The sequence below is a fragment of the Aptenodytes forsteri genome, unplaced genomic scaffold, assembly GCF_000699145.1.
Source record: "Aptenodytes forsteri isolate BGI_AS27 unplaced genomic scaffold, ASM69914v1 Scaffold193, whole genome shotgun sequence".
NCBI classification, from domain to species: domain Eukaryota; kingdom Metazoa; phylum Chordata; class Aves; order Sphenisciformes; family Spheniscidae; genus Aptenodytes; species Aptenodytes forsteri.
In genome coordinates this window covers 9,765,832-9,790,079 of record NW_008795405.1, presented here as the reverse complement: position 1 = coordinate 9,790,079, position 24,248 = coordinate 9,765,832, and the positions used below count along the sequence as shown (strand labels likewise).

Below are 24,248 nucleotides of genomic sequence, written 5' to 3'. Positions count from 1 at the left end.
GTTTGCCCATGTCCACATTATGCTCTAGTTGAGGTATTCCTTTGGGAAGTGGGAGCTAACTGCGGAGTTGAATGTAGGCCTTCCACATCCTTTAGGAGTGCTCTAATTGTTAGACTACTATATACAGACCAGTAACAAAGCTTTCCTTACCATCTCCTCTATGGTTTAGATTGGATGTAAGGAAAAATTTCTTTACTGAAAGAGTGGTGAAACATTGGAACAGGCTGCCCAGGGAAGTGGTGGAGTCCCCATCCCTGGAGGTATTTAAAAGACGTGTAGATGAGGCACTTAGGGACATGGTTTAGTGGGCATGGTGGTGTTGGGTTGACGGTTGGACTCGATGATCTTAGAGGTCTTTTCCAACCTCAATGATTCTATGATTCTATGCTATTAAAGAATGATCTTTTCTTGGACTGCACAGTCTGGATGTCAAATGTGCAGCCTTGAACTTGGTACCAAAGCTGCAGTGGTGAACAGCAGTTCAGACTGCTTTGTCTCCTCCCCCTCCTTGTGCTTTGTTGGTTTTTTTTTATTGGCTGTTTTTAAGCGGCTTAGTGTACAGGAATGTAGCATCGTATTTTGGAAGTTTAGGTTTGTAGTGACTGTAGCAAGCAATTTATGCATGTCATAATACAATCTGATTCATCCTGCAGTGGTAGTCACAGCTGTTCTTGTTACGATACCCAAACTGGGCACATCATTAATACGAAGTTTATTTTGTTTTGCCATTTAAAATGGTTTGCTTACATCACAACATAAAAACTATTTCATGCCTTAACTTAAAGGTGTTCTGGGAAGCTAACCAGTTTGAAATATAAGCCGTTATCACTGTTGCAAAACAATTGAAGCTGAGCCAGATTTTTAGCATTATTTACCAGAATTTTTGTATTGTTGTCATCGTTTTATCTGTAACTGTGGAGAATCATATAACTAATTCCAGGAAGATACCTGTTCGCATTGAACAGAGTAATATCTATCCATCAATGAGCCAGTTACAGTTTCTGTATTATGTTATGAAAATTCTGATTTCTTTGAAAAATTCTGCTGAAACTTCTGATGTTTTGTATGCAGTATGATAGTTTGTGTGCAACAATTTCAAGCCATGCCCTTTTCTGATGTCTTAATTTCACAGGGATATTCTTTCGTTGCACCTTCTATTTTGTTTAAACGCAATGCAGCTACAGTAGATCCTCTTCAGTTTTATATGGGGGATGAGCGGCCTGGAACTACAACTATTGCCAGAAGTGCTATGATGAAGGTAATAATAATATCAAGAGCTGAATTAATTTGGTTAATTTGGAACTGCATATAACTTTCAAAGTAGCAATCACACGCTAGGCTACAGATTACAAAGTAGTGATTATTCATTTATCTGTTCTCTGTAATGGCTCCTCAGATGATCCAAGCATATAATTTGCATGTGGCACTGTTAAGAAGTGGTTGAAGTTTAATCTGAAAAATGAGATGATTGTCTAGTTTTCCAGAGGACTGAAGTATAGTAGTAATAGTAATTTGACTCCTGATAGTTCTTATTCAGCCAACCATTGTAGATATTTTTGAAGCTACTTTAGTATATCAGAATTCCTTCTATGATGTATTTGCCCGAAAGTATGTATAGTTGTGTGAAGCCTTATAAGAACACATGCTATTGTGATGTCTTCGAACGAGCACATAGTTTTGTGGATAAATGTATGTACAGCCATCTTTGATCCTGTTTGTCTGAATATTTTGTATCTTAAGCTATTGTAGTAGTAATGATTTATTTAGTGATTGTTTAATGTAACATAAGATTTACTCTTTGATTGTTAGAATAAAGTCTGTGCATATTATTAAATAGAAGTTAAGATTATATTTTATCAGAAAGAGAGCTCTTTTGCAATTTTAAATGTAGATGAAAGATTCTCACGAAACTTTACTCTTTGTCTTTGACTGTGTATACTAAAAGTATTCTGCAGAACTAAATACAGACAGTTTCCTAACAGGACTCTCCATTTTATCATCATTATGAACTGGATCTGAAAGAGAAACCATTGGGAGAAGGAAGTTTTTCCATTTGTCGAAAGTGCTTACACAAGAAAACTAGCCAAGAGTATGCAGTAAAAATAATTAGCAAAAGGTATAAATATTCTATAAGACAATAAAAATATTTTCTTTGCTTACTGTCACCCATGGATTAGAATAATGTTCGCTACATTTTTGGAAGTGGAAAAATAACTTTAAAATAATTTCCTATTTGAAGAGTCTACAGAAACTTATAGTAACCTTATGACCTTTAAAAGATTCTGAGAGTCTTTTGAAACAAAATGTTGTTCTTGTTGGGGAGGACACAAGAAGAAACCTAAAGGGTACTTTTCTGGTTCCTAGTTGTATTCTACCCTAATTCCCCCTAATTTTGCTCCTAACCAGAGTAAGGTATAAGGCCCTCCTATCTTTAGACTTAAGTGAACTGAATGTAGGCTTATGCCAGCTCCCTTTCCTAAGCAGCCCAGGTGATTAGCTAGGACATTGCTTTTAAGAAGGATCTATAGTGTGGGTTGCCTCAGATCTAATTAAGTGTGTGTGTGTAAAATGGAATTAGACTATGGAGTTGTAAGTTGCATCTTGTTTCCTGGATGTTCTGAAGAGAACACCACAATGGAGGCAGCTGACTTGCTTTGTACGTGGGGACCATCTGGTCCTCTTCCAGAATAGATACCTCTGGCAGTTTCTGCCCAGAGAAAAATGAAGATAAGGGATTCTTTGAGGGGTGGATGGATTTTTAGCTTCGTTTTGCAGTGTTCATTAGTAAATATGTCCCTAGCATGTTGTAGAATGCTGGCAGGAAAGGAAAGGGGAAGTATAAATGTTCTATCAGAATGATAGTTCACAGTGATCTCTTCTCCAAGACATTTGGCTGTACCTCTGTTTTTCTAGACTCTAGAAGTAACTGTCCACCAGACTTAAGTGTTTCATCACATGCTTTTTGGATAGGATAAGTTCAAGAATAAGACACCTAAATATAGGTGTCTGAGTCAGTTTTCTGAGGTCTGCTATGATTAATGGAGGCCTACTCAAAACTGTTAGTGGAGCCTACAGAGACACTCGAATGACCAGGCACTCGTAGTGGGATTCAGTAACTTAAACATAGGCATCTACGTAGTGCCATTTTAGCATCTGTTGGTTCCTCTCTGTTCTCCAATTCCCATCAGTCTTGTGACTACTACCTTTATGTAGATGTCTTCCAGGCTTTCCTATGCTTAGGCCACTGAATCCTACTCTAGGTATGTATTTTACGGTGAACTAGTTCACCCTGTAATATTCACGAACTAGGATTTCACTCATTATAATGAGACCTTAGACAAGTAGTACACAGTAGATACCTACATAGGGTATTTTAAGCTGGCAATTTCTGCCTTGTGTCTACATTCAAAATTTTTTCCTGTGGTGCACGCAGAGCTGTAGATCAGTACTCCCATCTCATCTTAAGCTAATGGATTTTTTTGTTTCTGGATAACAGTGAGCAAACTAGTATTGACTTTTCCCATAGAAATAAACTTTTAGAAATTATGTCCCTAAATGATATTACTCACAGGTTCATTTGCTCTTTCTCTTTCATCCTTGTGGACCAGGCTAAATGAAGGTAAGAAGTGGTCTGTATACAGAGACTTTTTTTTTTTGAGGATTGCAGGCTGTGAGTATGTTTGTGTAGTATTTAGGGGTAGCAATAAACCCACACTCTGAATGGCTGGACACAAACCAGCCCTGAATAAGAAACTGTTAAACTGTAAATAATATTGCTCTGAGGACCACACTATAACTCTTGCTAAAAGGAAAAGTATAATAGGTTTCTAGTAACTTCTTTGCCTCAAAGTCAGATGGTCTTTCACTCCTACCCATCAAAGGTGCCAAAAAAATGAATCCTTCACCTAGGCAAACCTTTTCATGATACGTGAGGTGAAAGCTCAGATCAAGAGTTCCTCTGTGGTGTTGCTTTGTTAGTAGTGCTGGACCTGCCTCCATCCAACAATGAGGTTTATCTGTGTGTCTGAAGGCCAATGAAACATGGGAGTCTTGTAAACTTGCTTGAGTTACTGTTTTAGAGCTTCCCATTTGTTCTTTCACGATATTTTCTGTTTAAAATCTGAGATGGTAACTATTTATAGAGGGGAAAATACTCAGAAAAGTCCACGCACAAATTTCAAAGGTTTTTCATGATACTGAACCTTTTTCATCTGTTTCCTAGGTCCACCTTCTCCTGATAGTAGTTTAGGGAGGAAAGACTATCTGAGTCAGTTTTTCTAATTTCTTAAGGACCTGAAGTAATTTTCAGTTTAAACAACATAATCAGCAGTGATGCAGGTGGAACAGCTTAGTTTACTTGTTGATTATATGAAGCCTGCAGAAAAACAGAATTCTCCAGCACAAAATTCTCATCACAGTTCCTAATTAAGAAGAAAAAAAAAAAGGCAACCAAAACTCAAGAACACGTGTGGTGAGAGAGATTCTATCTGTGTTGTTGTCATAAGGCCGTTCTCTTAAGTCAGTACAGGATTAGCCTTTCTTGGAGAGAGTTTTGGCAAAAACTTTCAGGCATTATTTGCCCAAAACAAATCGACATACATATTTAGTGGAAAATAAAAAGTTCTGCTCTGTACCCGTTCACATAGTTTTTATAATGTTCACTGTGTTCACTTTTTTGGCTATGGATTTCAGTACTTGAAAGAGAATTTGTGCGATGATTTTTGCTCTGGAGCTAGTATCTTCTTACCTCTTCCATTTCAGATTTTTAAAATGGCCTGTTTAGGGGTTCATTTGTATAACACAGTTCATATCTAGATGATGTTGCTCTTTTTTCTAGTAGGATCTCATAGTTTCCATACAACTTTGGAAGTACTTGCCTCCTATAAGAATGGAAAAGGACTGGGCCAATAATTTCAATCTTCAATATAAAGCTGAACTAACATACTTGTAGGAACAGAGGTGAAGTCAAATTGCCCTGGACTAGAGGAAAGGTTTGTTTTAGATAGAAACTATTCTATAATATCATTTCAGCTTTTGCTGTAGCAAGTTGCAGTTGCATCAGAAACGTTGTTTGATTTGGGTGTGGTTTTTTAATGTCCTAACTTGCAGGGTTACGTGGAGAGTTTTGCTCAGCTTACTTTGAATATGCTTTTAATTGTGTTCAAGCGGTTGTAATATTAAAAAAATCTGGATTGCAAGCAATTAAAAAAAATAGGTGTAACACTTTGAATGTGCAATTTGCTCAGTAAAATTGGTACAAAATGACTGCCCAATTTTTTCAGAATGGAAGCCAACACCCAGAGAGAAATAACAGCTCTGAAACTCTGCGAAGGACACCCGAATGTAGTGAAGTTACATGAAGTTTATCATGACCAGGTATTTTGAAGAAACTATAATCAGCACTTGCCAAACACATTGCCATGTCTTTTTCCAAGACCTTTTAGGAGTTAAGCATACTGTTACTGCGGAGGCAACTTTTTTCCTACGGCTTTTGTCTAGTCAGTATAGAAGATGAAAGAAGTTCTGCATTCAAGGGAACCTGCAGTTACTATAGCAAATCAAAAAGTATTTGGAAGAATTAGAGTCCTGGATTTGTTTCTGGTTCTGTCCTTGATCTGCTTTGTTAATCATCATACAATATATTCATGGCCCAGTTTCCATATCTATGAAACTGAGGTACCTTCCCTCAGGGTTGTCATGAATCTTCCAAATTATTTCACAAATATTATTTTAAGTCTTGCATATGAAGATTACATATCTAGTGTTTTTTCCTTACATATCAGTAACTTAATGGAGATAACCAATAGCTTGCTAAATTACCAAATGTGAAAGTAGAGCTTCTATTTGAAAATATATTGAGATCAGTTTAGGGTTTATTTAGAGACCTTAGTTGTCTTTTTCCTTAGTGTAATGCAAGTTCCACAGCATATAATAAGCCATAATTTGATCTAACTTGGAGGTTGGCCCTGGTTTGAGCTAGGGGTTTGGACCAGATGTCCTGCAGAGGTCTCTTCCAACCTAAACTAATCTGTTTCTAGTCTATGATTTTGTAACAGAACATGGGCCCTCTTGCCTCCCCACGTATCCCAGTCTATCCCCATTATGCTGTTTATACAAGGTCCAGGAGAGTGGAGCACTTCTAAAATGAGCTGAGAGGATGAAAAATCTGTACTGTAAGCTTTAATGATAAGGAAGCCCTTTTTTGCATTTATGTACAGTGTGAGTACATGTGTGTAGAAATGACTACAGTCATTTACATTTACATTTTACATTTACATAGTAAAATGACTATACTCAGGAATACCTAAAAAAAAATGTTCTTCAGATTGCTCTGCAACTGAATAGGCTACTCTCAACCAGCCAAATCATTGTCTTTTTAGTTGCTCCTTGTAGCTGCCAGGTGTTACCTTCTAGATTACTCATGCACAATATTCTGAAGACCAGAACTGATCAAAATTTTCTAGTTTTGATACTTCTGTGGTTTGTCTTAAAAAAAGTTCCAATTTTTAACTTGCTCTAATATCTGTCTGATCATTTGAATTTCATTTTTGACCTCTTCCCAGAGCTCTTTATTTGCTTGCAAATATTACTTTTGTTACTGTCATTCAGGGGAAAGAAATGCTAGAAGCCATCACATGCCTACATCCATTGCCTTTTGACAATGCTAACTCACTTTCCTGTCCTGAGAAGTCTACTGTTTGTTTAATGGCAAGACATTTGAATTGCAGTTGATTGTGTGCTAATGTTGTCTTATAATCAAGGAAGTCACTGCTTATTGTCTTGAAAAGAACAACCATCTAAACAACCATTACTTTTTTAATTAAAAAAATACTGTGTAATGTTTGGGAAGATGTCTGTTGTGATTCTAATGATAGAGTAGCTTTGGCTACTACTTTGTAGGGGATTATCTAGAATTTCTTCTGATTTTATCTTTGATTTCACAGTAAAGTTTCAGGGTGTTTTTAAAGGATTTGGTAACATTAAATGCCTAACTCCTTATGCATATTAATAGAAATGTATCCCTACATCACAACAAGCTTAAACAGCAAAAGTCTAGCTTTTTCCAGCTTTATTTGTTAGCCTAAAGAAAGGCATTTCGTCTCCCTACACACTTACCGGTTTACCTGGCGGCATTGCATTTTTGTAAATAAACATGGGTGGACATGGGGAAGACATCAACATTCTTCCATCTCAGTGAGCTTGATGGGGGGAAAAATGTCATCTGAGATGCAATTTGGTGCTTCTTATTGGCCTTCCGAATTGCTATGAGCAGCAGTGTTATTTCTTCAAAATTTGAGAAACTGTCGGAATAGCACCTAGCTCCTGAATGAATATTGGTTTGTAATGTTGAATTTCTAACATCCCATATTTTTATTTATTGTTTCAGCTTCACACATTTCTAGTAATGGAATTGCTGAAGGGAGGAGAATTGCTTGAACGTATTCAGAAAAAGAAACATTTCAGTGAGACTGAAGCCAGTCATATCATGCGCAGACTTGTGTCAGCGGTGAGCCATATGCATGATGTAGGAGTAGTCCACAGAGATCTGAAACCTGAGGTATAGTGACTTGCTTATGTATGTTTAGACATTGTTATTAAATATCTGGAATGTGACATATTTCTGTTCCTCCAGCTTTTTCTACTTCTATATTTTTAATAAAATGTTCTCACTTTTACTTAGCAAATTCTGTAGATATTTTTCTGTTCATAGGTAAAAGTAACTGTTAGGAAACATTTTTAAATTTGTAAGCAATTTAGTCTAACTTGTTCAAAAACATTCTTTGCCTATTTGGAGACAGTTTTTACTAGTGGTAAGTATATATTTATTGTATGAAACAGTTCACAAGCAGAGCTAGGTGAACTAGCTATTTGCCTGTACATTTCCACCTTTTGTTTGATCTTAATTTCCCTTGGTAGGGCTTCTTTTGGACGTAGCTGTGACACCCTTGTACTGTCCTCTGTCCCAGTTAAACACAAAATGAACCATAAACTAACAGAGCTGACTAATAAAGATAAGAGATTTGAGTTCAGTAAGTTTAGTTTCCCAAAAGAAACAATTATACATATTTTTCAATAATTACTTGTTCTGGTATTGTGCAGCAACATCTTGCCTTCCAGACAATTCAGTTTACTATGGTAAGGTTGACTACCGGCTTTGTTCTGCTTCCTGGAGCCAATATTTGCTCCTTTTTCTTTGCTGACAGTGGGCCTGGATATGTTAGTTTTCTTTAGCCCAAGAATAGTGTAGATTGATGTTAGTTCATCCAGTAAGGATGTTATATTGTATTAGTGATTACAGTCATCATACCTCAGGAAATAGCTACTCCTTTTGTATCTGAAGTTTAAAATGATCCACCATTCCTACCGATGTTTCATCCTTTTGTAACACACCTTCTGGTATATTACAAACTTACTTCTTTTATAGTAATTCCAATTCAACAGGTAAAGAAGTCTGCTAGGTGTTGGTATGAAACTGTTTTTGAAAATTGGACCAAAATAAGTTTGAAAAAGTCTCTGTACTAAATAAACAACTAAATAAAGAAGGGCTATTGTGAAATTCTAATGTGTCAGTTGAAAATATGACTCTCGGAAAAAGTTTCTCTGCTGACATCAAGGAAAGAAAATGGCTTTTGAAACAAGTCATTATTAAAAGGACAAAACCCAGAAATCCCTTCTCTTTTTCTATTCTCATCATTTTAGTCCTATTGCCGTCTTGAATATAAAGGCCAGATTCTGTAAAGCAGAGCTTCAGCTGCATGGTAAATTAGGAAGTCTTTAATTCTACATGATGTTCAAGAACAGAAGTCTGGGAAGTCCAAGTAATGAAGGGTTAGCAAACAGCTTGCAGAATGCATTGCCCCCACAAAGTTGGACTTAACCAGCCTGTCTCCTTCCTGCTTGTTGTTTTGAAAGTTACTATTTTAGGTTCAGACATGAACTTAGGATGGGATATGCAGGCTTCCCAATATAGATGTGGTTAGTGCACCTTTCTGTAAAAAGATATATAGGAAATTCTGTTGCTTTTCTAACAATTCCAGTCAGATTTGTTTGATGTTCAACTTAGACTTATCAGTATCACATTAGATGTCAATTTTAAAAAACATGGCTGGTTACATGTCACTAAGGATGAGGCTCTTTTTAACTGCATGGAGTGGAAGACTCTTCTGTTTAAGCAATAGTAATTAGATCACACATATTGCTCTGCAAAACAGAGGAAAAGTACTGCATAGAAAATAGAGAATTCACAGAAATAAAGAATTCATGTAGCATATGTGACCAATTGGAGCCTCTCAGTAGAGGATTGGAGGACTGTTCCTGTGAAGTGATCGTTAATCTATAAACTGGGTTCTAAAGATATTAGAAAAAACATACCAAGGCAGAGATAATGTTGTTTTTCTATATATCCTTAAAATATGTGGAATATAGCTTTAAGTGTGGGTTTTTATGAAACACGCTTTATTTACCTAATCAATAAAGTAGTCTGAACCCAACTGAGGACGTATGGACTGTACCTTTTTTCTGTTACATAGCCAATTTCATTTTTTTTAAGAAAGGAGGTCTTTTTAAACTAATGTTACTGCAGTACTTTATTTACTTGTTGGCTATATAACATCACCATAGAAAAAAGATGATTGTATTAATCACCTATTCTCATTATACATTATATTAATATTTTTGCTGAAATTAGGCTTCCTTCAGATCCATTTTGCACAACATTTTCATATGGAAAACTGACTTTTCTGATTGTGCATTAAGCTATAACAGCAGTACAGAATGCAAAAATACTGTTTTGTAGCAGCTATTCTCTTCTATCTATAATGAATGCTCTCAGGTTCTCCTCATTGATCTGCTTGCGGTCTAGCAGTCTTTTTTCCATTCTTAATGAGTTTGAAATTCATTACTTTGAGTCATTCACCTTTTGTATTACAAAATTACATAGGGCTATAGGATTTCTAATATTGAGACTTTTTCTAGCATTGCATAGATTAAACAGCAAAGGCAACAGCAAAAATTTTGCGCTCTCTTCTCTCAGAAGTTCCAGGGGGGAGTAGAAATCATTTATAATTCATCTTGTATCTTTCTTGACAAATATAAATACTCAGGGAAAAGAAGAACAGATTATCTTAAATCTTCTGAACTGATAACAACTTGTCTGTCTTCAAGTCCGAGATGCCACATTCCAGTTTGTAAAGCTGGAATTCTCAGGGACTACTCTATCAAAATTTCTTTACCTTGGTGAAAGGAGTAGGCCATTGGTTTGAGATTGGACTGCAATGTGACCTTCAGTGCTTGAATGCCGTTGGTCCCAGGTCTCTTCCAGAAAGCATACCTATACTGACTTTGAGCTCCATGCCAGGCAGCAGTCAGTACAACTACTGAGCTATTGGTGCACTTCCTAGTCCACCATCCTTTGCTTTCAAATTATTCTTTTGCATTACTGTGCTCATGGCAATATGGCTTCAGTGTGTTACCACTTGAGGACCAAAGACTATTCAGTCAGAAGACAAGACATGCAACAAGAGTTCCACACACAAGGAAGCTGTCATTCGCAACATGCCAGAAGGAAACGGAAGCTTAAGAAAATTTACTTTTGTTTGAGGAAGAAGGCAGCTCTCCGTTTATGTTGATGTCTTTGCTTTTTTTTTGTCATTGTTCCCTGAATTATTTTCCCCGCTGTTCTCTGCTAAATATCCATTTTTCACTAATAATCTCAGACAGAACTATCCTAACCTGCAGATATACAGGAGGCAGATAAACGCATCACATTTTCTTATATCCCAGAGTACTGTTATTTTTACTTTTCCATTTTTTTCCCAGTGTCTCCCAGTTCCCCTTTTCTCTAGGTAATGGGAAGTTTTCTGTAGTAATAAATGTAAGAAAAATAACTATTAAGTATTCTAACCAATTTTCTAACTAGTGCTGGTATTGATTTTGTCTTTGCTTTTCAGAATTTATTGTTTACAGATGAAACTGATAATTCAGAAATAAAAATAATTGATTTTGGCTTTGCTCGTTTAAAACCACCTGATAATCAGCCTCTTAAGACTCCATGCTTTACTCTTCATTATGCTGCCCCAGAGCTCTTGAATCATAATGGCTATGATGAATCTTGTGATCTATGGAGTTTGGGGGTCATTTTGGTGAGTGATAGAGGTTTTTAATTGTAACTTTATTGTATGTATTTACTTTTTGTTAAAATGCAAAAGACTCGGCACAGTTTCAGACTTGAATTGCGTAGATGCTGAATTCAAGTGAGGTGAAAATACTGCTGCACAAATAATAGGTTCCGAAGACGCATGTTTTCCAGGGGTGGAGATTTTTTTTTCCCTAAGCAGTAAATTAAATTCAACATTTCTGGGAATGGAAAAAATACTTGATACAGTCTGGTTCTTAAAAAGAGGTGTTCTTGTTAGGAAATTCTACAGGCATCCATATAATCTTCCTACAGTTTCAATTCAGAGAAGGAATCGGCCTGCATTCTGATTTACAGAAAATGAATTTCAATAGATATAAACTGGGTAGACATACCATTGTGTTTTGTGTATAGTTTCCTGAAACATATGAATGTGTTTTCTCACAAGGACTCCAGAGAAAGTCTTGCATATGTTAAATTTTCTACAGCCTTGAAGTTACGCTAGTCAAAGTTTTATTGTATAGCACTGGTGATGGAAACAACAGCACTCCATATTTAGTAATAGGGTTGTCAATAAAAAACTGGGTAGACATACCATTGTGTTTTGTGTATAGTTTCCTGAAACATATGAATGTGTTTTCTCACAAGGACTCCAGAGAAAGTCTTGCATATGTTAAATTTTCTACAGCCTTGAAGTTACGCTAGTCAAAGTTTTATTGTATAGCACTGGTGATGGAAACAACAGCACTCCATATTTAGTAATAGGGTTGTCAATAAATATATTGTGTTTGTTAATACTGCTTTCATTCTCATGACAGTATACAATGCTATCAGGACAGGTACCATTTCAGTCTCAAGACAAAAGTTTAACATGTACCAGTGCATTGGAAATTATGAAGAAAATTAAAAAGGGAGAATTTTCCTTTGAAGGAGAAGCTTGGAAAAATGTTTCTGCAGAAGCTAAAGAGTTAATTCAAGGTATGTATTCACAAATATTTCATGTACCTTATATTTTTATCTCAAAAGATAAAATTTTGAGAACTACACAATATCTGGATGCTGTGATCGGCATCAGAGTGCCTAACCTGACAGAGTAGTATCCACAGCTTGAGCTATGTGCTGACCCCCTAATGCAAGTTATGGGTAAAGGTGGACACATCAGAATGGCTTTACAAATTAGTTGTATGCCTAGCAGAGAGCTTTCTAATGTAGTGAGATGCTGATAGAAGGTTATCGGGGTTAGAAGTAACTGAAGAGCTTCAGAAAAAGTGAAGTCACTCTTTAAAAACCTATTTAAAAGCAGAGCTTTTATGTTATTTTTACTTTTGTAAAAACACCAGGTTATGAGATAAATGTTTTAAAAGCTGAGCTTTTGCAGAAAATTAATGTATTACTATCACTTTTTCCTCAGACTGTTTTTGAATGCGTGTACCAAGACTACTGTATTTCTTAGCTGCTTCATTCACATTTGCCATGCTTTGATTCCCCTTAAGCTTTTGAGCATCTAATTGTGTTTTCAGCATGAGAGAGACACCAGTCTTAATAGAATTAAGATGGAGTTCTGAATTTCTGTAGAAGCAGGCTTGTAAGGAATTTTTCTGCCAAAAATGTAGGCATCTCCAGATTCAGACTTCAGGGGATCACTCAGAGAATCTGAGGCTTACTCTCTTGAACTTCATCCTAGACAGGTTTTAAGTGAAGAAATCATTTGGTAGTTCTGAGTTTGTGTGAGAAGAGATGAGAGTTATCAAACAGTTAAATAGTAATTTCTTGCATTTAATGATTCTTCTGGAGAGGATGATAGTATAACATTGTGAGTCTTATCTAGGATAAATATTGGCATACCTAGGATAAATATTGTCATTACTTATTTATCAAAGCAATGCGTGAGATTTTCTTAAAAAAAAATTGCATTTTTTATTAAAAGATGATAAACAGCTCACAATTTAAGATAATGTAATATATTTCTATTAGGACTTCTAACAGTGGATCCAAACAAAAGAATAAAAATGTCCAGCCTGAGATACAATGAATGGCTTCAGGATGGCAGCCAGCTGTCATCCAACCCTCTAATGACTCCTGATAACTTAGGCTCTTCAGGAGCTGCGGTGCATACATATGTCAAGGCCACTTTTCATGTAAGTTCTAAGAAATCTTATGTTGTGCTAAATTTTGTAATGTGTTAATCTAGATTTTTGTATGTTTTCTCTTAATTAAAAATACGTATTTGTCCTTATAATTCAGTGATTGCTTATAGCTGCAATTTTTTCCTCCATACCTAACATCTGTGATTGGGTACAGTGAAAACATGAATGATGAGGCAAGAATAAATTTCTTGAAGACATTTCTACTAATGGGGTTTGGGGGACTGAGAGACAGCTATTCATGAAATAGCTAGTATAAATATTCTGTTTCTTAGAGAAATATATTAAAAGGTCTTCAAACTTTTATAAAAAAAGAGAAGAAACTTTCTGTGTAACTTAAGTAACTGACTTTTTGTCCTTATGGTACAAAATCAAGGTAAAATTTCTGGAACATATCTAATTCATGTCTTTCATATCATGGATATCTTTTTTTAATGGACTTGCTTGTCTACCATTGTATATTTACTAAAAATGTTTGAACTGCAACTGTATTATACAAATATAGTGTTGATTCTTATGATTCCTTCTACAGAGAATAAACTGAAATTGAGCAGATTAATGCTGAAATACTTCTAGACACTTACTACCAAGAAGAGAAAAAGAAAGGAATTGTTACTTGGAGAGGTCCTGATAATGCAGCATAATTTGGGCTGAAAGAAAAACTGTAATTTAACTAAGTGTAGTTTCTGAAAATGTAAATAGGTTTAAGGCTTAATAAAAAATACTTCTAAATTAAAAAGAACAAGGGGGGGAAGATGCCAATTAATGTTATGTATTGGCTCTTAAATATGTGTAAAGGCTAGTAAAGTTATTGTTACAGCTACAATAAGAAGTAGTAGGGATCTGTCAAGAGATTACAGTTTATCTTATGACTTACCATAACATTATGAACATTCATAATAAGCTGCGAGCCATAAAATGTCTTAAACCTCTTGAAAAGCTTAGAATTACCTTTTATTTTTAAACAGGCCTTTAACAAGTACAAAAGGGAAGGATTTTGTCTCCAGAATGTTGACAAGGCACCTCTTGCAAAGAGAAGGAAAATGAAAAAAACAAGTACAAGCACAGAGACACGTAGCAGCTCCAGTGAAAGTTCACATTCTTCTTCCTCTCATTCTCATGGTAAAACTACACCTACAAAGACACTGCAGCCAACAAACCCTACAGACAGCAATAACCCAGAAACCATCTTCCAGTTCTCTGACTGAAAAGCAGAGAATATCCTGTCTTGAAGATTTAGGTGGTTATAAACTTGGTAGTACCTATATTGTCTTCTCCCACCCTTCCCTCCCTGTGGCTTACAGGCTACAGGAATATGTCTGTTGCTTTAAAAATGTATTTCAATCATACCTTTTTAGCTTTGTATTTCAATACATTTCTTTTTAGCATTAAGTTTGATATCACTGGATATGGTATAATACTATTATACAACCAACATTGTATGCTCTTAGGGCTAAATTACTAGTGTGCAGTCAAGCTCAAGGTAAGGAGCTATGCTGCTCGTGGTACAGCTTGGAGGAAGACTGTTTCTCAGTGTCAGAACCTTCCTCCCAGTTTCTCCCTCACTGTTCAAAGAAAGGAAAGCTCTGTAACACATATAGAACTCTTGGATCTTCTGCTTTTACCCAGCTCTGTGAAGAATGTCATAGAATTTGATTCTTCACGCATGTAAGGAATCATTGGTACAATGCACCAAAGCAGTATAGTACTTCAAGGCCTTTTAAATTTGTGGATACGTTCTATCCCATTTATTTAAATTTTAAGAGCAAAATGAAATGTTACGGAACTCTTATGTTTTAAAAAGTAACTCCATGTATCTTGTTCTAAACAACTGGGAATACAAGTCTTAGATTTTTTTTTAATTTATTTATTTTTTTTTAAAACCTAGGGTAAAAGATGTCTGATAAGGTGAGGTGTCTAGTACTGTGATACAATAATTTTTATTTCTACTTTTTGAAGTTACTAACTTTTAAAATGTTTTACAGATTCTAAAATGTAATGCTATAAGAGAAAAATTTCATACTGAATGCTTTGGAAAATGGTCACACGTTAAAAAATCTATTTCAAGAATTAATTATAATTTATATTTTCTTTTTATATTTACACAATAACTTTAAAATACTAAGATTTTCTTAAAGATGCAGAAACTCCAGTTTCAACATTTGTTATTATAGGGTCCATACAAAATGTATACCAAGTTATTTTAATTTTGCATTGTGCAAATATGGCAGTTTAATAGTGACTGTAAAATATTAGAATATATGTTTTCTTTTTTGCACTTTATAACATCAAAAGGAGATGTTTTATAATAAAGTGCACTCAGATCTCTCTTCCTACAAGGTGCTGAGCACTGTTTTACTGGGTTGAATGACCTGAAATCCACCTTATTTGGTGGTTGTGATCATTGTGAAGGAGAATTCTGTACTTTGCAGGAGTGAATCCCTGTATATTACCCACTGTTTTCATTCCTTACTTTCAACTGCAAAGCTCTTTCTATCTTGCTTTTACATTGTATATAACAAATACTAGACCTGGGCACCTTGTGTAGTGTAGATGTTAACAACTTATGCACTGGGAATACTAAAGGGAAATTATATTGAACACTGTGCTTCACAACTTGTTCACTGTGGTGTTCTACAGTGAAGTATTTCCTACTGTGATAGTATAGTATGTACATAACTGTTTGGAATCATAAATGTGACTTACAGAAACATCAGCATAAACTTTTAAATCAGCGTATTTTATAAATTTATGGAGAGCTCTTTTATTGCTCGTATTCTCAATGACTAGGGGTAACTTAAGTGCTAAGGATGACTCCAGTTTTGCAAATGCTTACATGTGTAAGTTTCCACTGAAGTCAGAGAGACTCCTTGTGTAAAGTTAATCATATGCCTAAATTTGTGTGATGGAAGACTAATTGACTAGGGGATTTTGTTAACAGCTTGCTCTATCTTAAAGTAACCTTTATCCAAACCCTATGCAAAAAAGGTTATAGGAATTGTTTATATCAGTGGTTTTATTTATAGAATTATATCAGATATCAGTATTGACAAATACAATACATCCATGTTTACAGGGATTGTGTGTATCAAAACAAGGCTTTGAAGCCCAACATGTTTGTTCTGTGTTTCTTTACTATTAATAATGGCATTCTGAGGTTTTGGAATTGCTCATGTGAAATAGTTTACTACTTTCTTGATGTGAATGTCAACAGTAATTGCAGCATTAATTTCAGGTTGATGTGAATATTGAGATTTGCACTGTTTATGTAGAAGTAGTATATTTAAAGATCAGTATATGTGCTAATAACACAACCAATTTTAAGTGGCCAATGTTAAAATATTGAAAAATAATTGTCAATGTAATATATTCAGGTTTGCTTTCTGAATGCTCTCTTTGGAAGTAATCTCAATAGTGAACATGGCTCATTTGTAACAGAATACTTTTCCTCTCCCCAATAAACTTGCTGTAAATACAACAAACAATCCACCATTAATACTTGTTACACAGACAGTACAAGTAAATTGAGGGCTTGGAGAACAGGTTGCTTGTAAAGTTTGCACTTTGAGTAGTTCTTGGGATTTGTTGTCTTCAGGGTGAGGACAAAAAAGCAGGTTTTGGTTTGATTTCATTTAAGTGTAAGAAACGTTTGGATACCAGGTGGATTTGGAATATTGTGAACCAGTTGAAATAACTTCTTAAAGTTAGGAACACAGTACAGTTGTTTCCCTGTTGGGAAATTTAAACTGTTGCTTGACAAACTGATGAAACAAGAAAAAAGAATGCTTGCACAAGGTACTAAATGCTAGAGATAATGGCTGTATTGTCAGAGGTTTTTTCACACAGGTTTTGAGAGACTGTTGTGAGACTAAAATCATTAGAATACATGACTTGTATCAAAGACAACTTTTATAGATGAATATTTCTGTGTCCTCTTTGTGCTCTAACAGTAGTTATTAAATAAAATTTTAAAAACAGGGTAGTACTTTTTGGCAGGGGTAAGTACATTTAGGTGTCGCCTTGCATTTGCTTTGAACCAGTTAACCTGGGGTAGCTGAAATGTTTATCATCTCTGACTTCCTGCTGCCTCCAGGTAACAGCTCTTGAGGAGGTATGTTTGACGCTAAGCTGTCTGAATTTTTAGATTAGCATCTTTACATAAACAACTGCTGATCTCCATTTACACTGATAAAACTGAGTTGCAAACTAGGCAGCTCAAGAGGTTCACTTCTTGTTCAGATGTCCCTGCAGGAGACTAGTTACTCTTGGCAGAACGATGTTGTCTCACCTTAATCTGTTGCCCAACCTGGCACTCTAGGTCATATAAAGACTGTGGGCCAAATTTTTCATACTCATACCACTATTTCAAATCTGAAGTGTACGAGCCAATCTTCATTAGTACTATAAATACTTTATATTGCCGTGGTAAAGAGGTGTTAGACTGTAAATTATGTTTATACTCAGATTATGTTTCCTTCACAGTGCTTCTATGCGTCAAGCAACTTTAATGTCTAGTAATGATATCTTTCTACTGTCAGAAATATAATGTGGTCAGCAATATTGTGGGCAGATTTGTTTGAAAAATCAAATTTCTTATCAGTAAAGATTTAAGTAACTAGTGTGGTTATTAATCTAATCTTTAACGTACTCGATATACTGTAAAGCATTTCTTTGTAATACTTTTAGAAACACAAATATTAGTAATTAAGAGGTAATTCTGCTAAAGGATTTAGAGGAGTACAAAGGAAGTAATGTGACTTACTGTTCCTCCGGCTTAGTGAAATGTCTACACTTTTACGTAAGGAAAAGCAGCTGAAATATTTATTGTTTCTTAATAGAAGGGTCAGTGCATTTGGCATATGTATTGTTTACTGCTATGAAAAAAACTTTATTGAAATGCTTTATTAAACAGTTTGGGAGGGTAACAAAAATACAGTGTTGCATCAGAATGGATTGAGGCTTAAAGTTGGCATTGCTGATGTACATATTTTTTCAGCCCTTTACCATGGCTACTTTTCTGAACAAGGTAACGGTACCTGCACAGCCATGCTCCCTAGCGCTCATCCAGGAACAGAATAATTCTTGGCAGAAAATAGTCACAGAATGATGATGTATGTTTATTGGTTGTGATGAAGTGTTGCACAAGTGTCTTACATTTTTAATATGTGCATGTATTATGTGCATGTATGTCGATACATGCTGTACTGCACGTCTAGGCCTCAATTTAAAATAATATGCTTTGTTTAAGAGAACCTGTACTTAAAAATGAGTTCTCGACTCTCACAGATTCAGAGGACCAGACAAGGGGGCTACCACAGAAGAGGAAGGTTATGGGAAGTCAGAGATGAGAGGCTTCTGGGAAGATGTTTTCAGGGGTAAATTTCTCCCCTCGCTATCTCCATGTGCGTGTAATATTCACTGACACTGAATTGCAAGCTTTCTTGCCAGTCACCCAGCATCAACACATTTCCTAACTCTGCAGGTCTGTGAGTATGTGTGTGTATCTACACACATGTGTATCTTTATATGACATTTTGGTCTCCAGTTGGAATTTTTTGTTATTTCTCAAGTATCGTTCCAGGTATTTTTACCAAGTTGGTGGTCTTCATTCTTTTCCCCCATATATGATAGTCTTTCTCAGCACCAATTTTTATATTGTGACACATGACCTTGCCTTCCTTCAGTCGAGATAGTTGACTGAATATTCTGGATTGAGAGAACAGGAAATAACATGGCTGTTTCTGCTGTAAAGAGATAAAAGTGCTTTGATCTTTGTCTGCCTGTGAGAAACACTTCTCAGTTTGCTCCTTTGACCCACAGGGCACTGGATTCTATAAAAAATAAGAAATGCAGAGCTGTTGGCTAGCTCTCACCTGCCATCCTGCATTTTTATATATCACTCGTTCAGTGGATTCTGGATGTTCAGAACACCTATGTAGAAAAGAAAACTGAGGATGATTCCTGTAGTCTGTACTAAGTAAATAAAGTGATGCTTTGAATTACATAGACCAGCTGGAGCAGTCTTGTTTGTTGTGCCCGGAAGCAGCAAGAGCGGAGAAATGTAAGACACCTGCAATAATGTAAATTTGAAGAAAACCCGTGTGTTTTGACAGCCTTTGTGTTCTGCACGATGGAAAGGGAAGTCCACAACTGCCTGGGAATCAGTGGTAAGTGTTTAGGTAGATGAGATAGTACGGGCTGGTCTGACAGCTTACTGTCACCCACAGGGCCATTCCTGAGCCTTTCTTCTGGCCACATGCTCTACCTTTCGTTGGTTCTGGTGTTTGTATCATCTCAGCCAGCAGAGACAGGGGGAAATAAAAGTGTTCTATTAACTTAGTTAAGGCATTTTGGTTAACACTGGATTAATTGATTTCATAGTTAATCCAAAGTAAAAGTAGTACAGAAGCATCACAAAACGTAACATGCTATAATGCTATGATTTTTGAAAACTAGTATTTTATTCAGAGGTAGAAAGGAATCCATACTATTCATGCATAAAATCACTTTTTAAAATTGGCAGCCAATCTGGCTGTATTCACAAAATTCATGCAGAATTCCTTTGAAATGCTAATAATAAAGCAGAGAAAACTAGAACTCTTCTTTAATTGCTCAGGAACTGCTCAACCTATCACAGATGAAACTGGAAACTGATTGCAAATTTGCTGCATTTTTCTTAATACAAAGAGATTTCTACTTTGTCAACAAATCAAGCTTCAAATCTTAAAATTGGCATCTCATTTATGTTCATCTGATTTTCCTTTGTGTTTTTGGGGTTTTTTTTAAATATGTAATTGTCTTAGTATGATTGTGACCAAAGGTTTATTTTCATAAATAAGAGAAAATCTAAGGAATTAGGGTAAGGCCTTGTGAATAACAAAAAGAAGTCTGCTGGGAAAGGTAATCACTATCTTTAGCTAGTTTAGTTCAAAATACATATTACTGATATTTGCTGATATAACTACATCTACCCAAGTACATTTTACATCAGTTATGGGTGTGATTGTGTGACGCATTCAGCTATGCTAAAAAAGCTTTCAAGTGTAAACTAGTCTTTGGAATTACAGCAAAGTGAGAAGAAAGGGGGGGAGTTGTATTTAAAGATGATGATGCAAAGAGGGGACAATGTTCAAGGTTTGTCTCCAAGTTACGTTGACAGAGGTGACTAGACGATAGTATCCTATTGTCTGAAGGAGCTTACTCATTAATAACAGTATGTACCCTTTTTTCCCTTTAAAATCAATATACAGTGGAGAAAAGAAACTAAATTAATTCACAAAAGCAGCAAGTACGTCAAAGCTTTTCTCAGTTGTCTCCTTAATGAGTTCTCATCCTTTAAATATATAGCTCAGCTGTACATAATACTTACTCTGTTGAAGCTATGCCTACTTGAGGGAACAGGATCCCACTGTCTGGTGATGCGTTCACTGTACAGTGATTGTACAAATTAGAACTCAAGGTGCTATATCCCTGCTGCATTTAAGTTCAAGTGTTAATACTACTCTCCTTAATATGTATCACCATGTCAGTCTATCCATATGCAGCCCTGGCAGGTCACTTAGTTCAATTTTAAAGCTGTCAGATTAAAAGGAAAACTTGAGATCTACTCAACACCAAAGTGGGAACAGGCCTTTAATTTTAACCTACATCTGGACTACAAAAATGAATAAAAGCTTGGCATTGGCTTTCAACCTTGACAGTCTTATTAGGATACTACTGCAGCAAATTTTGATGCTTACAGATATCTTGACTGTACTGATCTTTCACCTGTAGAGACAGAAACCTGCAAGATTATTTCCTATCAGAAAAAAATTTCTTTTGCTAGAGTCCCAGTAGAAGAGATCATCTGTAATTTCTGCCTTTACCTCTGAAGCTGTAAAGGCAAGAAATTAATTGGTGACAGATTCTGACAGCTGGTTATAAAGGAGCAGGCTGTGTTAATTTGCAAAAAGTGGAACAGGGTGTGCTGTTTCTTGTGTCGGTGTGGGCAGGGAAGGGGAAGAGGGAAAGAAATGGGAAGAAGGGAATGCTGAGCGCTTTGCCTCACCGTCATGTACAGGACATTCTGGTTGTACACCATGGCTTTTGAAGAAGCAATGGTCTCCACATTTAACTTAAAATCTTTAAGGAAAAAATCAGATTCACCTGTCAACTTTTTTCTTGGAGGGAAATGGTGCCATCTTCAAATGGTAAAGGCGGCGACACGGACATTGATTTCCTTAACTCGCTATATGCCAGTTATCAACAGATTACAGCGAAGATTTTCTCACAAGTATGAATTTCACTTCTCTGAAATTCTTAGTCACATCAACAAAGTGCAAAACCTTGTGGCAGAAGTTTACCAAAAAGCAAGATAAATAATTGTAATGATTTATTTTAACCAATATCAGGATATTCAGAAAATGAATGAGGATAGGGTTCTGATTTTGCAGGTAGAAAAGCACTAGGAGAGGATCATTTTGCGAATGCAGTGGTGGAAGAAATACAAGTAAGCTCTTTTCTGGAAGACTGCTCAGAACTCATTGAAGATTTGCAGAACCAGATGTCAGCTGAATGCTCCTGTCTCTAGAGCTGTTAAAGCCTAACTGTGCTGATCTGGAGGATGGTAAACCCAGCCTGTTGTTGGCCAGTTCTGTCAGAGCCACTAGTTTATGAAAATCTGTTGTTGGGGCTTCTGTCTTGGAGGTACTTGCCCTTATTTGTAAGTCGTGCTAACCACCAGGGAATGAACAGCATTTGGGAAATCAGGTTCTTGAGCTGTGTTGGAATGATAACTGTAATGAAGGTTTTGATCTTCAGTCAGCCCGTTTTCTTCTCCAGGCTATGGTGTTCAGAAATAGGAAGAGATTTTTTGTTGCCCGAAATTGTGTGGTTAACCACTGTGATGGCTTCAAAGTTAATGCAAAGCAATGTGGAGACGTATATCATGTCATTATTAGCAAGTCAACCTTGATTTCCTTTAGGAGAGATTCTTGCCAGAGCCGTGCGCAGCGTAGCGCAGCAGCGTGGGTATTTCCCTTGGATAGCTAGTGATCTGCGTGTCCGTTGTTTCTCCAACTCTTGAAGTCGTGCTGGGAACTCTTCTCACAAAGATGAATTAAAAAACATAAGCTGAACATCTGAATGCTAGGCAGATGATATTTGGGTGAAGGCAGTTTTGTAGGTAATAACCAAAGATGTTTATTGGCTGTTGCATTATGCACATCTTTTATGGCAGTAGGGAGAAGTATCTGAACAAGTCTCTAAGACAGACTGATTGTATTTGAGCTATTACTGATCTCCAGCATTGTCAGGAGCTTGTTTTTGGAGAAAAATGTGTGAATATGCGTATGTGTTTAAGTCCTATGGTATAATGCTATCAGTACACCTAAAGAATCCCACATTCTTCTGGGGTACATTTGGGAGAGGTAGTTTATGCAGGTTTTGTTTGTGTTTTTTTTAATTATTATTATTTATTTTTACCCCCATATTGTATACTTGGCTCTGTTCCTTTCCTGAGCTTTCGATTTATGTTAACCCTCTTATCTCTGACTTCTCTAGCCTTTCTGCTTGTCCTGAAAGGCGATGCATGGATCTTTTTGTCCAAAAAGAACTGTAGAGTCAAATGTCCAATATATAGAAGGAATAAAAATATGAAGGAAGGCTATGCAACAAATCCTTCCCTTTATCAGAAGCGTAGAAATACCTAGCTTAAAATACATTGGTCAATGAATAAGTATCTTACTCTTCAGACAACTGTTACATTTGATAAACGGAATGAATAGTGTTGGAAGCACAAAAAGAATAGTTTTAAAAATACCAAAAAAAAAAAAAATTTTTTTTTGAGAATGAGTGCAAACCAGAAGGTACAAACTCAAATAGCACCTTCAAACTCAGATCTAAACATACTCTGAACAACAGGTGTCTGATCTGGCTGGCTGATTTGCCTTTTACACTTTGAAGTAGGGTTGGGTCAGAATCATGCAGGAGAAATATGCTTTGTCCTACATATGTGAAACTTCAGATTTTCAGGAACCTGTACTTGGACCCAGCAGGAGCACTAAGCGGCTGAAAGCTGGCAGTTATTCCCCAGAAACTTTGTTCATGAATCATCTTTGTGAACTGAAGATAGATAAAGCCCACAGAACGATAGTTCACATCTATCCCTATCCAACTGTAGTCACAGTAACATTATTGCTTTCTGCTTTAATTTTTATCAAGCAGCTAAGAAAACCACATATGTTCTGCTGTCACCTGGTCTGTGCTGATAGGTAGAATGATCTCCAGGGCAGTGAAGCAGACTGGAAATGATCTGTTCTGTGGTTTCAGGCAAATGCTAGACCTTTCAGAGTCTTCTTTGATCATGTTACTGTATTTTAAATAAACTGCAGCTCAGTCCTAATTGTCCCTGGAAATACCTAGTTGAACTTTTCATAGAAAGGAGCTACGACATGGCGGAGTATGTGAAGAGGAAAAATTTTGATTTCTGGAGAATCTCAGAAGACACAAGCAGAATTTGTCTTTCTGCCAATGAGAGCAAGTGCCAGGCAATAGAGTTCTGAAAGGTTGAGTAGGGCGAGAGAGAATAAGTTGCAGTGTGTAAAGCCAACTGAATATTGCAAGAACTAAGAAATGTCCTACTGCGTCAAACCAATGAGACCAGAAATGCATGCAGCACTCAAGATACAGGTGTGCCACAGTTTACAGAGTGGCAGAATGATGTCTGCTGCTTTGTTCTCAGTAGCCTTCCTGGTGATGCCTGATGTTTTGTAGGCTGCCACTGCACAATGCAGCAAGGATTTCAGGGAATTGTCTGTGAATTCCTATCTGATGTCCTGTGTAGAACAGGGTATCAAATGTAAATCAGTTAGTCTTCTGTAGAGCAAATAACTTGTGTTTGACCAATTCATGTTACCCAAAAAGCATGCAGTCTTGTTTTGGAGACATCAGGACTTAAAGAATCCACTGCCTCTTTGGTATTTGACCAAATA

The 24,248-nt window shown here is 36.3% G+C and overlaps 1 protein-coding gene across 1 annotated transcript in view; it reads left to right on the top strand.

Moving 5' to 3' along the window:
• Nucleotides 1-16,265, top strand: part of RPS6KA5 (ribosomal protein S6 kinase A5) — a 69,777-nt gene extending 53,512 nt beyond the window's left edge. The window contains exons 9-16 of the mRNA XM_019472507.1: nucleotides 1,133-1,258; nucleotides 1,983-2,116; nucleotides 5,283-5,376; nucleotides 7,388-7,558; nucleotides 10,950-11,141; nucleotides 11,953-12,112; nucleotides 13,109-13,272; nucleotides 14,247-16,265. Coding sequence (XP_019328052.1) covers nucleotides 1,133-1,258; nucleotides 1,983-2,116; nucleotides 5,283-5,376; nucleotides 7,388-7,558; nucleotides 10,950-11,141; nucleotides 11,953-12,112; nucleotides 13,109-13,272; nucleotides 14,247-14,486 — 1,281 coding nt within the window. The 3' untranslated portion in view covers nucleotides 14,487-16,265. The remainder of the gene's footprint in view (nucleotides 1-1,132; nucleotides 1,259-1,982; nucleotides 2,117-5,282; nucleotides 5,377-7,387; nucleotides 7,559-10,949; nucleotides 11,142-11,952; nucleotides 12,113-13,108; nucleotides 13,273-14,246) is intronic.
• Nucleotides 16,266-24,248: the final 7,983 nt, after the last annotated feature.